We start from the raw sequence: 16,320 nt of genomic DNA, 5'->3' as shown, positions 1-16,320 counted from the left end.
CTGGCAGTACTGATAATTCCCATAATTCCCATTTTTCCAAAGCTTTTCAGTCCATGCACATGCACCTCTAATCACTCTGTAGAAATTGTTGACTGACAGTGCTGACACCTGCTTGCACTTTATGCATCATCTTCATGCAAACAATCGCAGAGAAAAGTCATTTCTCTTAATCAAACTGAACACACCAGTCATTTGTGTGACACTTTTGGCCAGGTGCCGGACATCGGGGTCATTTTGAGTGCATGTGAAAAATAAAAATGATCTTGCCGTGGCAGCGGTGGCCAGTAAGCAGCTCGTCTAGCAGCAGCAGACACGTGAAGTTGGGTGTTTAAATAGACTGCTCTGTTATGTTCAGTTGGGGGCTCAAAGAGATCAGTGATGATCAGCTGATCTGGATAGCAAAGATAACTTCATGCTCCTCTTCAACCTACACCATGACACTATGTCATTAGTGCTTTTTTATTTGATTGTATTGTATGTATGGAATTTGTCAAGCAATATAATCAGTTCTTCTTCTCTTCTATTGTTGCTAAACTGTATTATGTATCATGTAAATATTTCTCTATATTTCTCTATATTTTTGCAATTTCAGAGAAAATCATAGAATAAGAGTAGTGAGAAAAATGTGCAGATTTAATCAATGTAAATTTGTGAATTGTAATCAATTAATTTGCCAGGGATATTTTTTTGAACTGTCTTTAAATCTCTTTCTTAAACTAGCAATAAGCACACTTTGCACCAGTATTATTAAAGGTACCTTGGAGTTTTTGACCACTAATAGCGCTGTGGATCAATATGAGAGAATAACATGGCAAATAAATCAGCCCTGCAACTGTTTTTTTTTCATAATACATGACTGCAACATGTTTTTTTAGACCCGAGGAAACAAACAACAGTATGTTTAAGCATATAAGTTTGTTTAAATGAAAAATCCACAGGGTTCCTTTAATCCCCTGTTAATTTAATTTAGTTTAATTTAATTTAATAATTAATAATAGAACTATTTGTGTCTTTGCAAAGCAAATGATCATCTATATCATTCCATTTATAAACTGTTTGATGTATAATCTAAATATTCCTCTAAATTTCTCTCTTAATATTTTAACAAGTTCAGAGAAACTAATAGAATAAGAGTGAGAACAATCTATAAATGTAATCAATGCTGGTAAATTTGTCAACCAAACTATTAAACAAACAATTGAACTGTTTTTAATGTTTTTCTCAAACTAGCAAATACGCACACTTTGCATCAGTATTATTAAAGGTACTTAGTGCAGTTTTTGACCACTAGTAGCGCTGTGGAGCAATACAAATGAGTAACATGGCAACAAATGAAGAAGAAGAATGTTAGCTAGTAAGTATTGATTGTATTAAACTTATTTTTTTAAACTGGCATGTAACATGTTTGTTAGACCTGAGGAAACATACAATGAGTTTCAGTGATTAAGTTGTTAATGAGAAGTCCACAGGGTACATTTAATCCCCTGCTAATTTAATTTAATCATTAATAACTGAGCTAGTTGTTATTTGGTAAAACAAATGATTCCATGAATGCCAATCATGTTCAGTTATCTAAAGTATAGTTGAAGAATAATAGAAAAACATACAAATAGAGATCAGTGTTTTTGCTGTAACTAGTAGTGTTTTGTGAGCTCTGGCTAAAAAAATTGGAATCCTTCTTTTTATTCATTCACCAACACCTGCACCACATTGTTCTGTTCAGGCTATCTTCTTTTTAAAATCTGGGTGGTATGTTTGACAGTTGACAGTTGTGTTGACAATGCACCAGAGCAGGATCTAAAATATTCTAAAAGTTCTCTATTTGACATGGCATCAACTGCCTTTGCTTTAAAAGTGGTCACATACACTTTATCTGCAAAGTCTGAATAATCCCTCGCTTCTTACCCTCCAAGCTGCTGAGTTTCTGCATACCGACTGGTCGATTAGATCAGCCAACCGAGTGCATGCCATCCAGCATCAGCCCACCAGTCCTCACTCTGTTTCACAGCCTTCTTGGAGAATGATCAGCTAATCTGTGTTTTGGCTTCAGCTCCACACAGTTTTGTACAAAAAACCTTTCTTATCGGTCTTGAAAGTAGTATTTTCACCGGAAATGGCCTGACCATTGCTATGCAGTGCAGTGTGAAATAAGGCGACGATAATCACAGACTAGGGTTAGTAATACGGCTGATGTTACAATACAACATGTTGTCAAAATTGACACTGAGGTTATTGTGCGGGTTGAATATTTTTGGTGATATTTGCTATAATGATAGAAAGGCCAAATTGGTTGCAGATGGTGCGACTGCTGCCTTGCTCACACATACTGACATTCATTACCAAATTGTTGTGGTTTAGATTGTGGTGTATGACTCGGTGCTTGACTACAAACAGTGCAATGGTCTAGCAAGCACTCTGATTGGTTGATAGCGGTTAGAACACTGTCTTTTAAATGGATGGACCCAAGTTTAAACCCCTACAAGTTTCTATTTTCTACAGAGTAAGAAACTGAACATTTTGCTGGATATTAGCTTCAGACCTTGAATATGTCTTTGTCATAGATTGTGGCCAATGAAAAGCTATTTTTTCTTTGATAGCAAAGTGTTTCTATCTCAGCCAGACTGTTGTAATATGTTGACTGATATACAGAGAACAGACAAAACACCAATTTCCCAAGCACAAATTAAATGTGGTCTGTCTGATGGCATTTTTTTGTGTGCATGTGTGTGTGTGAGAGTGTGTGTGTGTGTGTGTGAGAGAGAGAGAGAGAGAGAGAGAGTGTGTTGTTGGGAGGGTTGCACACATGCCTAGAGGCACGTTTACACTGTACTGTATATTTAAAGCAGGTTCCTGCTTTTCCACGTGGCTTCTGGCTGTTGTGCTGGCTGCACTGTGACCTCTGACCTCTGTCCACAGGCATGCTCGCTTAACACGTCTCCTCTGCCGGCTCTGTGCCGCAGCACACTTTCTCACAGTTCTGTGGTTTCAGAGTTGTTTATGCAGTGAGGTTTCTCTCTCTTTAGTCATGTTTCCGATATATTAAAACAACAGTTCCTCTATGATATGATTAAAGATATCCAATGAAATGGAGACCGTGTATTTCACATAATAATTTAAAGTCCCCCTCCACTCAAATATATGTTTTTCTTATTGTTCCTATAATTGGATGCTAGCGTGAGCTCCACTGTGCAGAATGATGAATGTGCAGAGTGACTAGAAGGCTGTTTTCACATTCATCTGCTGAAAGTGGAAAGTTTCTTTGAGCTCATTGTAAATCAGATTTCTAGAGGTTGGCCAATGAGCAGGAGTTTGTGACATCACAACTAGTTTGGTAGCCAATCCTGGTCCAATATTCAACTTACTCAGGTGTGAAAAGGAAACTTGAAGCCTGCAGTTCACAAACACTGAGAACTGACTTTACAGTAGGAGACTCCTTGTGTCCAACAGTTTAACTTCTGAAATGAAAATAATTTGCATATTTCTAGATTCCTGAGTTTTTCATGAGGAAGGTAGAGTAGATGTCATTTGTAGGATTTTAAAGTTGTAATTGTACTTTTTTATGGAAAAATCATATCAGACACAAGCAGAGTATTTTTACATTTCAAATTTTTTCTACATTATGTCTGGAAAGGATCTTTAACTATCTAACTATTAAGAAAGAAGCTAAACTGGAAAAACAGCATACAATTGAATACAGTATTAAGTATGAATCCGGTATTTATTCATCTTCTGTTTTTATTTGGCATTTTTCACCTTTATTTGACAGTCAGTGTAGGGAGACAGGAAACAAGGGAGGAGACAACCATGGATGTTGCGCTTACATGGTGCACCTTAACCACCAGGCCACCCAGGTCTTAGTTATCTTTAGCAGACTGTTCTGCAGACTGTTGTCTCAGATGCGCTCTGATTAAGTGCATCTAGTATCTGCTCTGTAAGTAGATACTGTGTGATAGGCAGGTGTAGATGTAAAGATTCAGTAATCCAAACAAGCCATGGAAACAATTGGCTAAATATCTGGCCATCATATTAAAGTTTAGGAGGTATGATGTTAACCATATTCATATTATTAGTTTGGCCTGTTAGCATGCCAACATTGTTAATTATTACAAACACAGAGTACAGCTGAGACTGATTGGAATGTCTTTAGTTTTGCAGGTTTTGCTCATAAACCACAGTACTGGACAAATTAAAATTTTGATGGTGCAGATGAAAAGTTGAGGGATCATAAAAGTGATTATAATTCATCCTGAGGGGACAGAGAACATGTACCAAATTAAATTGTAATCCATCCATTACTCGTTGAGATATTTCACTAAAAACACAGCTGTCTACCTCAGGGGTAAAGTCAGGGTACTATTAGAGTCTGTACAAATTGTTGTGCCAATCCAGTTATTCAGAGAAAACTTTGAACTGCTAGAGGTCCTGGAGAAAAACATGGTAAATGGACTGTACTTATATAGCACTTTCCTAGTCCTTTGACTATTCAAAGCACTCACATTCACCCATTAACACATTATTGGAGCAGCCATCGGAGGCAATTTGGGGTTCAGTATCTTGCCCAAGGACACATTGACATGCAAATTGGAGGAGCCAGGAATCGAACCACCAATGTTCTGATTATGAATCATAAACAAATCCATGACCACAGGTTCCTGACTAACAAAACATCACATTTACTGTGAATTAGCATGACAGGGCATCAGATGAATAGTTGAGTTTGCATATAATTTTTCTACCACCCTGTGCAACGTGGCACGCTCAGCCTGCAGTACAGCACAGCGACATGCCACAAGGTACAGTAGTTATGACATGTTTTTTTCAGCTGCACTGCTGTAGTCAGCCCTTTGGCTTCTCCGCTCTGTGCTGCCAAAACCTCCAGTGAGCTGCTCAGCTCAAAGTGGGAACACTGGTCTGGCTGAAAGACAGATTACAGCAGCCAAGTATGATAAGCCACAGAGCGTCTCCCTCCTCCACCGTCCCTCTGCTTGTGCACAGCCCTCCTCCTGTGGTTAATAAAACCTGTTGATTAATTAGTGGCGATTAACGTCGGGCAGTGGATGTGTTAACTCTTGATGATTGAGGATTTTATTAAGCTGTTGCACTCACTGGAAGTAGTTTTGGGGAGCAATCTAAGCTAGATGCCTAAAAATGTGAATGTAAAAGTAAATAAGAGGAGGAGGTTTTTGAACTATTTGAAGTGCTTTCTACCACAGAACACCAAACATCAGCATTCAATAAAACTCTTTTATTGCTCTTAGAGGGCCTCATTAACACCAGCTGTATAAAATACTCTGTTAATCATCATGTCTGCTATTAACCCAACCACTCCTCTATTAACTTCCATTAAATTGTCTGTCAAGTTCTCTTTTTAGCTTTAAATGTGGATATATTGGTCACTTTTTTAGAATAACAATAACAATCTGAAAATTAGTTTAAGATTTCTGATGGATTATATGCATGAAGACTTTTGGTTTGCCAAACAAATCTAGCTGTAAATGTCAGATATGAGTTATATAATTTATATAGTTATATAAGTTTATTACCAAACAGTAACCCAACTAATCAGTCAAGATATTTTAAATATTTGTGTAACTGGCAGCAATGATTTGGGCTTAAAACAGCACTATTAACATTAAATAACAACAACAAATCTTTGCTAAACAACTTTTAGTTTAGTGAAACCATGTCACTCACCTTTCTGACTTCATAGAGGTTAATGGTTAAGACATCATAACTAACCAACAATTAGCAACAATTTGCAATAGTAGTCTGTGAATATTACACAGCATGGGTTTTTTTTTGGGGGGGGGGGGGTTTCTGAGCTTTCACACAGTGAATGAAAGCATCAACCAATCAAAAAGCGAAATCTGCACAGGCAGCTGTTTATAGTAAAGGCCCACATGGTATGTTGACATGAGACATAAATATCCAGCTGTATGTGTTTTATATCATTTATTTTATTTACTGTATCTACACTGATTGATTGAGGCCCCGTCTGTCTGTCTGTGAGCTCGGCCGTTTCACTTCCAGCAGACAGACTATTTATTATTTATTCACTACACTAGGCAGGAAAATAAAGTTAATAAATCAACATATTGATTTATGTATCATCAAATACAAATAAAAATACTGTTCATTTCTTCCTGTGGAATCGAGTTTGGCTGGCTGCTGTCATTTTCCTGTTGTTTATTTGTCACGGCCTCAGTTTGTAGAGGCCTTTGGGAGGGTGAGAAAACATCCAAACTTGTGCAAATGTTGTTTGAATAGTCATAACAACACTCAGAGACATGCTGTAACAGAGTAAGCTCGCTCATTTTTCCCACAATGAGCAGGACTATTGATACATGCAGATTGACACTGACATATACAACCAACTGTTAATGATAGGGTTAATGATACTAGCTTTAGACTGAATTTAGGCACAACAGTGCGTTGAGCTAAATGCCAACATCAACATGCTAACATGCTCACATGCTCACATGCTCACAATGACAAGTTTAACATACTGATGTTTACCAAATTTAATGTTCACCATGCTCATCTCGTTCTTGGTGTGGCGTGGTCAACTAATCTAGGAGAGACTTTAACCAGTCACAGGTTCACCAGAGTCATTAAGATTCATCTCCTGGACATCATAAATGTCTGAACAAAATTTCATCACAGTGCATCCAGTAGTTGCTGAGATTTTTCAGTTTGGCCTAAATGATGGATCAACCAATCAAATTATAATCCCCACGCCACTGGCATGGGCTGAAAACAATTTATCCCTTCAACTGAGCTCTCTTATACATCAAGGTATAAAGGTCAGTGTATAGATGTTGGAAGTCACTTACACTTATTTTCCTTAAAAGCCACCACAGCAGTACGTCCTACAATTTTAGGTCTCAACAGAAAATATAGTTCAGTGATTTCCTGTCAGTGTAAATCAAATATCCAGTTCACTAGAATCAAGACTGGATTTCAGAAAGTTCTGTAAACTGGATTAATTGATACACCGATGGGTGTTCATGCTGTTTGTGGGGTTCCCTACTATGCCTGAACTGCCCTGTCACACACTTCCCCGTTCTCAGCCCCACAGATGTAGGTAGGCAGCCAGATTACATTAGCAGATCCTTGTCTGATTTCTTTTTTTTTTTTCCTCTTTCTATTTAATTTAATGTCCTGAAAGCTACCGGGCTCAGACAGACAGGGCCACCCCTCTTTTCTTCCCAATCCTTACAGCACGCATAACACGGCTCCCCTCCTTTAGTTACCTCAGGTGACGATTTACCGCTTAGACCACACAGAGACGATTTATACACACACACACACACACACACACACACACACACACACACACACACACACACACACACACACACACACACACACACACACACACACACAAGCAAGCTTTGACCCCTTGAAAACCCATTTTAATCAGTGAGGGAACTGTCTGCCTGGAGCAGCCTCAACACCTAATACCTCAGACAGGTTCATCTTGTTACCGAGCAAATAAATCCTGCTCACAGACATGCTGAGTTCAGACATGGCTTTAGGACGCCTGAGGGTGGTTTCCTTTAGGAGACAGTAATGAAAGCATACAGCGGCCATGCCCACTCCACCATCCCTGCTTTTGTAATACAGCCATGAATACAAATGGCCCCACTAATTCACTCAAACTCATAACAACACTCATTTCCCCCTCTGCCAGAGGTCATTTGGTGCTCTATCGCTCATGCAGCTCCTTTCCTCATTACATTCCCCTCCCATGGGACTCTTCCCCAAATCCTCAACACAATCACTGTTAAGCAACTAAACATTCTCTAATTTGCTTTGCCAGCACATATGCTTAAGTTACGCCATCTTTTGTTTGGATTTTAGAGGTGTAATTCAAATTAATCTACAACTCTGTTGTTTTAGTTGTTGGCGCACGTTCTTTGTTTTCTGCATGACCTTCACTGTGCTCAGTGCGGTGTGGAGATGAGCCCTGGAGTGCGATCGCGGCTGAAGGCCATCCTGAGCTCTGGCAGCCCTGACCGGGCCACCGCCCAGGATCTGAGCCCCTGCCAGATCACTCTGGTGCCACCGGGCCTGGAGCCACAGCCACAACTACAACTAGTTCAAGATCCAGGCCAGGGGACCACAACATGATCCTATGTTTCAGTCAGTCACTGTACACAGAGGGAACAGAGGGTTCTTCAAGGTTCTTTGGAAATGGTAGTTTTATGTACAGTATAGATGAAAACGTAGAGAACTTTATGTTTTGTTTAAATATGTTCACTTGCCTACATAAAGTCAAGGAGTCACAGTTCCTCGAACTCAACTTATTGGTAGATGCAAGGCTTGATAAAAACTCACTTCTATCACCTTCGATCAAACTTTGGACCAAAAAATTGACTTCTTACTCTACTGTCAGCCAAGTGAATCTCAATCCACCCATTCTCAAAATTGGACAAATTGGATAGATGGGGATTTTGGATTGGTTTCAACAAAACAACACAGTATACTAACTTGCCATTAGCAGACTGCCAATGAAAGCATTCAAGTAAATCCCAAAGATAATTTTAATGTTTAATGTTTGATATAACTAAACATTTTGTTGCATAAATGTAAGAGCTGCTACACTGCCAAAAAGCTTGACCAGGGATTCTGTCTCATATGTTAATGATTCATTTAATTGCTGTGGATTTATAACCGTTATTATATTCCCACAGTTGCACAAGACACAATTTTAATGTAAAAAATATAGTGTTTTGATATGCATGAGGAAAAAGTGGGGTTGCAACAGAGGATGGAATGAGAACGCCATTCAGAAAAAAGTATTTCCTTAGTTTACAGATGTCACGTTGTGGGATTTTTTTCTTTCTTTTTGGCATTAAACTTCAAGTTGCTAAAGCACCTCCTGGAGAACTCTATCACTATAACACTCAAAAGGGAATAAGTTGAATTTGGAAATATGCTTATTCACTTCCTTTCCAAGAGTCAGGTGAGATATGATATGATGTGTCTGTGTATTAAGTACAGAGCTAGAGCTAGGTGGAGATTAGCCAAGCCTATCATAAAGACTGGAAGCAGAGATAAAGCAAGTCTGGCTCTCTCCAAAATAAAAGACATTTTCAATTCATAGACAAATAGAAAACCAGTGTATGGTTTTAGCAAGAGTTACATTAAATAACTATATTTCCCTGTCCATTATTTCATTAATTGTGCGGCCAGACAACCTCACTGAGAAAACTAAGACTAGAAGTATTGCCAGGCTTTGTTGCCATGGTACAGTTACAGCACCTAAACTGATGTTCTTAAATAACTATTTATGTAAGGATTTAACAAAAAACATATTTTGTGTAAAGCTCGGAATGTAATTTGTTACATGGGGGCAGCACCTTGTGAATGAATGTGTCAAACCTGCTAGCAAACAACAGCTGTTTTACATGTTACGTCTCCACTAACTGTTGATGGAAATATCCGGATCTTTAGCTTCTTAGCTGCTACTCTGTTCACCGGCTAGTTGCTAACTTTGTCCATCTGCCATTTGGTGCTGGGTAGGTAGCAAAAAGTTTATTTAAGTTTTTTTGTTTTAATTCATTGTATTATATAGATGACAGACATGTATGTGTTGCTAAGCAATTAATGAGCTCTTTTAGCTTTGAACAGAGCCAAGCTTGTTCTTTCCACTGCTTTCAGTCATTTTTCTCAGCCTGCCTAATCACCCCCTAGCTTCAGCTTCATACTTGACTCTCTAACATTTAGAAATAAATTAAATGTGTGTTGTTCCCAAAACACAAAAAGGAGTTCTGTTCTGCTAGCTGACACAACATTGTTTTGGCTCTATTTAGAGTCCCTGCTATGAATGTCTGTCCTCCTCACAGGAAAGATATTTCTCTCGAAGGTGGATTTTTCCTCCGATGATGGAGAGCCAGTTTGGCACAATGCACCATTGTGTACAAGTGCTGCACAGATCCTCGGTATGTACTGTTTGACATTTGTGGCATTCCCGCTGAGTTCTACCCTGATTATCCTTATCAATGAGAGACAGACTAATGGGAGGAACATAAAGCCCTTTGCCTGCCTTTGAGCCAGGCACAAGGCCGTTATGAGGACAAATGTTCCCCACAGTTCACTCTTCCCTGAGGAGCCTGTTAGAAGGTCAGAGATTCTGTATGATAAATGGATATGGAGAACAAAATGGTAGCATATTGTCTTGGGTTTGAATAGTTTCCTGCTTTAGGAATTCTGATGAAAACATCCTGTTGGCCCTGTTGTACATTATATTGTATGATACTCTTGCCTTTCACTATAACATAGTTTGACGTTTGATCCTGTGCAGGCAGGGTATACTAGGGTTATCGGCAATGTTGGGCAATAGCACATTGTTTTGTAATGCACTACAGTGTGATTACATTATAGTTTGATGGAGTTGGTCTGTTCATTGAACAGACTGGTTTGGTACATAATAACATGATGTGGGAGTTGGAAGTGTGGGAACGTGATTAGCTGCCACCAAGAGATAAATGCAACTCCACAGTTGCTTTCATGTTGTATCTTTTTAAATGACTTATCCACTGGTAAGGCCATATTGAGACATTTAAGACAAACTGTTCTTGAGAAGTCTGATTTAAATAATGTTCTCCTTCTCACAGGTATAATTTGAGTTGATTTTAAAGATGACTTGTTAAGATGGATATTTTTTTCCATCTTCCTTTTTTTCCATCTTCCTTTATTTACTATCCAAGTGTTATGAATGGTCTCATGATTCCACATGAATCCATACTGTCCTAATGCTATCTAATCTAATCCATAACCTTGCTATCCCCATATCAGTGCCTGTTATCAGCCTTTATTGCACCACTGATAACCCATTCAAAGGGTGCATTAGCATATCACCCGTGAAGTGATGACTGTAGGGCTCAAATGATTCGGACCGTAAAGCATAAATGTGCGCTTCAGTGTAATCCACGACCCGCAGGGAGCCTTGTTTCTGCACAACGAGTCAGAGTGAAGAGACAGAAAAACAAAGTTAATGGGTGACAAACCTCGGTAATGCTCTGCTGCTATAGGGCACTGCCTCCATTAACCATAGCCCGGTGAAAGCTATCCCACTGAGCTGAATGTCTTCTGCATCTGGCCTTTAAGTGGTAATGAGGTAGTGCAAAGGTGTAGTCTTTTTTGTTTTTATGCACACATCCACCAAGCACAGAGTTTGTCATATTGCCCAGATCTTAATATATAAAAACAAGGCATACAACTTTGTCTTAGTAAAGTACAGCTGCATTATGAGACACATGAAAAATGTGACAGAGCATGTACTCTATGTTGCCAATTTTTGTATTTTGGCTCTCATACAAGCATTTGACCAAATTATCATGAACCCTGAATGATTTCAGTGAGCTTTAACCTATTGGAATAGTGTCGATACCTACCTAGCTATTAGTCACTTATTAATTGGGACTGAACAATTAGTTTCGAAAATAATTTGCAGATTAACTGATCATGAAAATACAAACCCACTTACTTCCAATCTTGCCTTCCACACAGCTGGTTAGGGCTGGAAAGTGTGGTTTCATGTTTTACTGACACAAGATGGTGATGCACCTGCACACAAGCTAATTTACTCCACTGTTTCCCTGGTTCTATGAGAATACTGCAGGTAGTACATTCATCTTGACAGGAGCTTATCCAGGTAACTGAAACCAGGATATAGAGCTTACATGTGCAAACTCATACAAGGATACTCCAAAAACCCATTAATAGCCAATCTGACTAAAGAATTGTTTGTACCTAATGCGAGAATTTAACCTTAGCAAACAGTGATAATCTGTAGCTTCAGTCACCAGGAATGGCGAGCTCTTAGTAGATACAGCACATTGTGTTTTACCCTGATAAGACAGGTGTAGTTTAAATTCAGTGTCTTGACTCGTCCAGTGTTAAACTGCCCACTTTTCAACAGAATGCTGTTCTCGTTTAAAGTGAGGTGTTTGTCAGAAACAGCACGCTACGTGAATCAGCCCATATTTTTATAAGGAACTTGTGTTTCACATGAACCGTTGAGTCTGGTTTGGTTCTGGAGCCTCAATAAACAGCTTCATCCAGTATAAATAGCAGCGCCTTTGGTCTGTTGCCACTGCGGCTGAGTGCAGCAGCAGGGAAGAACAGCTGTAGTCGCTCTGTCGCCGAGACCAGATCACTCCTCAGTCATCCTGCCAGTCCTGGCCCTGCCGTCTAACATAAGCAACACTTGAGGACCCAGAGCCTGCTCAAGAGCCTGCTGTAATTTCAGCCTATGTCCTGCAGCCCTTTAACTACTGTACTGCGTGTGTACCTGTGCATATGGATGCATATTTCTACTCTGCATTAGGGATGTGCTCCTCATCTGTTTCTGCAAGTAAATAGTAGATCATGTCGCATACTCTGCACTGGAATTTTTGAGTGTCTTTTAGCTTATTGTTTTGGTTTTATGGTACTAAACTTTACTGTCTTGGTTCACACTCACATCATTTCCAGCAGCAGCAGCAGGCAGCTGTTCTCAGTGAAAAACACCCTAAAAAAGTAACCTTACGCGCCAGATGGCCAGAACCGTCTGAGAAGTCGTTCTTGGAAAGTGTTTGGAAAAGGGCAGGGTCTTTCAAAAAATACTTGGCAAGTGATTGGATGAACCATCTGTCTGTCACCATCTATCCATCTTACCTTGCAAGACAGCTGGATTTGTGAAATTGTGAGATCATGCAAGATCATGTGAGAGTGCTCATGAGACACTAATTGGTCTGAACCACCACAAGTGCATTACTTGAAGTCTGACTAGATGTATTCCCATGTGATCTTGTGATGCTATGATACATGTGTGATGTGAAAAAGTACTACTCCCTTAAAGGTTCACTTGAAACCCATATTCAGTAAGGTCAATGTAGACTTAACCCTCCTGTTGTCTTCTCTTCAACTGTGAAACTTTTGTCCTCCCAGGTAAAAATTGACCCGGTTTGATTTGACTGTTTATAAAACATAAGATATCATTCATCACTTTATCATTCTGTGTTAGACCTTTTTAGCTAACTTCATTCCAATTTATTGGAAATTATGGTCAACAGGCCGCATTTAAAGAAACTATACCTCATTTTTGGGTCAAAATGGACCTGATGACAACAGTAGGGTTAAGCCATGTCAAACATAAAACCCCTTGGTGTTACTACAGCTACAATGCTAACATATAAGTGTGTCCTTCTAAACTGGTGTAATATAAATAGCTGTAAACAGGGCAGTCTTTATAAAAGCATTGATAATTATTAAAGTAAAATATACTTGTATTGTGTACATTTAGAAAGTATAGTATGTACTGTATGTTTTATTTCCTATCACATATATGATATGAAAAGATAATTCAATTATTTTGAATTAATAATAATTGAAATAAAGTACGTTAAAAGTGCTGTAAATGACAAGAATCTGCACTGTTTTATGCCTGAATTGAATCTGAAAGCATTAATAAGTAAAAAATAACTGCAGTCAAAGTGAATTTCCTGCATTAATGTCAAACACGGGCGGGTTTAAAGGAGGCCCCCCAGGTGCCTGATGGGTCACTTGGCCGTGCTCCCAGAACAGTTTATAAAGGAGGGATTAGCCTGTGTTAATTGAATAGATGGTCCAAAAAGATTAGGTGCTTCGAGGAGCATTTCTTCACCTCTTCAGCCCGACACAGTCAGTGAATAATGGAGCCCTTGACTGTAAACACAAGGCCCAGATACAGTGTGTTAATGTGCTGACAGAGCTGTCGGCCTGGGACAAGCCAGCGTGGTGGAGACATCTGACTTAAGCTCGGTCAGGTTAAAGGTGTTTAATAGTAAGGTTACTCAGAAAACAAGTCATGTTGTATATTTATCACCATGTGTATGAACCCAAATGCACCTGTCTGCCTGAAATTGGCTTTTAAAATGATGTTCACAACATTCACTGGTGTAGATTACCTTCTCTTGTATATTATTATGACCTTCTCATACGGGTGGGCGAAAGTAAACGTTGAGAAATAAAATAAACATGAACCTCAGTGGAGGATTTAGAGACCTCATCCCCTGGACAGGTGACAGTACATCGTGATAACTGACAGATGTTGAAAAGGAAACTTGACTTTCTGTTGGGGTGGTTGTAACAGCACCACTTTTTTATATCCTGGCTTGAAAATCCAACATATCAGCAGTAAATGATGCTTTTGGTGAAGTTGTTTTTATTTATTCATATTAGACAAGAGTTAGTTCTGTACCACTCTGAACAACTTTTACTATTGTGTCAAACACAATGGGACAGATCAAGTCCATCTGTGTTTACTCTGTAAATGATGCTCTATATGGGCTAGAGTCAGGCCAAGAAACCAGGTGTATTCTGAGCCAGAAGAAATGCAAACATGTGGTCCAAGTTTAAACTAGATACATTTGCTATCTGGGGAGGCTGATACATTTTCATCCAATAGCTGCTGAGATATTTCTCAGTTGTGGACCAACATTGCCATGTGAATGTTTAGCCCCATTTATCCTAAATTACCTTTCATTTCACCACACAAGAGCTCCCAGAACCTTGTAGATTGATTAAATGAAAAATGCCAAAATGCAGTAACTGATGGTTTTCATTTCAATGTCCATCTGGCTCCAGGTCCTTCAAGCCGGACTTTATCCTGATCCGCCAGCACGCCTACAGCATGATCCCAGGAGAGGACTTCAGGAACCTTGTGATTGGCATGCATTTTGGTGGTGTCCCAAGCATCAACTCTCTCTTCTCCATCTACAACTTCTGCAGCAAACCTTGGGTGGTAAGCGATCTTTAATGGCCCTCTTTGCTCTACTTTAACCCACACAAAGGTGTCGTGAGTCCCTCCCTCTGCGGCTGCCTTCCACTGATTTATTTGGGCTATTAAAGGGAGCTGTAACACCTGTCTCTGGAGCCGGCGGAGCAGGCGGCCTCCGCAGTCACACATTATTACTCACTCTGTCCTGAGAGAAAACACATTACAGGACTGCAGTGAAAAGGCTGTCAATGTGACTCTGCATGGGTTCATAATAGTGGTCTTGTCATCTTAGACTTTGAAGGAGCTTTTATGTTCCATACGGGAGAAAAACACATACTTTGATAATTTGTGTGAAAGAATGTGCTCTGACACTGAATGTTAGAAGTCATTCACCCCATATTTTACCACACATTTTCAGATGTCTGTGTTTTCTCCTGCAAATGGGAAAAACTTGAATGTTACTTGAGATAGGAAATGCATCAAAATCAACATTTAATCACAAAAAACAAAACTCTCTACATCTAGTACAGTGAGTTCCATGTTGTTTTGCTCTCTAAATAGATCTTGATAACCTTGCTGGCTTCAGAGAACTTTTTTGCTCCCAAATGAATCAAATTCATTTATTCTTGTCCCCCTGTGGCCCCCCGCATGTTCTCCCCCCTACAATGCCTCAGCGTCCTTTACTTTGGGCACTGCATTACTACACTTTTGAAAGCAACTTCTTTTCATTTTTCATAGCATATGGAAATGATCCAAAAATCAATGACTGCATGGCTTAGAGGAAATCAATTTAAAAAGCCGGAGTATGTGTGGATCATTGGCAATAATGGGAATTTAAGAAGGCTAAGCGGACGGTTACTTGAACTTATCATTTCTGGGTCTATTGTGTTGTTAGTTTGGTAACAGCAACATAAATTGAGAAAGAGAGTAACAGCTTCAGAGATACAAAGTCAATAATAGCTCAGAGAACAATGCACCTATATGTCAGTTGTCAATTATACTGTAATTTCACTTCTGTGAAGCCACAGATGGATACAACAAGCTACAAACTATTAACTTGACATATGTGTGGCAGGTAAGAGAATGTAGGTTAGAACTATGAAAGACCATTACAACACCTAAACGTAAGGACCTAGTTTTTGGGGTTTTTTTTTCCTTTCATGAAAACAGGTGTTGGGTCTAACTGTGCTGCTTCACTGGGTCACATCTCATAAGCATCTGTGAGGAAAAAAAAAAAATTGTGTCCTCTAGATTCCCAGACCATTCATCACACATCACGTTGTGTGTCCTCCAGTTATGAATGTCGTGCTGTGAGCGCAAATGTACCTTCCAAAAGCATCTATCTAGCCTCTCCTGTCTCCTGCTGCTTACATAATGATATGTGACTGTCTCGTTTATGTCTGCTTACAGTTTTCTCAGATGATTAAGCTCTACCACTCCCTCGGTCCTGAGAAGTTTCCCCTGAATGAACAAACCTTCTATCCCAACCACACACAGATGGTGAGTACCTTGCAGATATTATTTTTCAGTGCAACAGTATAAATAGAATAAAAACACTCACAAGGAAAAAA

General features: G+C 39.3%; 1 protein-coding gene across 1 annotated transcript in view; it reads left to right on the top strand.

Moving 5' to 3' along the window:
- The window catches only part of LOC128353292 (synapsin-3-like), a 95,905-nt gene that overhangs the window by 23,295 nt on the left and 56,290 nt on the right, over positions 1-16,320 (top strand). The window contains exons 4-5 of the mRNA XM_053313983.1: positions 14,617-14,773; positions 16,160-16,249. Coding sequence (XP_053169958.1) covers positions 14,617-14,773; positions 16,160-16,249 — 247 coding nt within the window. The remainder of the gene's footprint in view (positions 1-14,616; positions 14,774-16,159; positions 16,250-16,320) is intronic.

Source organism: Scomber japonicus, chromosome 23 (assembly GCF_027409825.1).
Source record: "Scomber japonicus isolate fScoJap1 chromosome 23, fScoJap1.pri, whole genome shotgun sequence".
In the NCBI taxonomy this organism is placed as follows: domain Eukaryota; kingdom Metazoa; phylum Chordata; class Actinopteri; order Scombriformes; family Scombridae; genus Scomber; species Scomber japonicus.
Note: the sequence above shows the minus strand (reverse complement) of the source record. Positions and strands in the feature narration are given on the sequence as shown.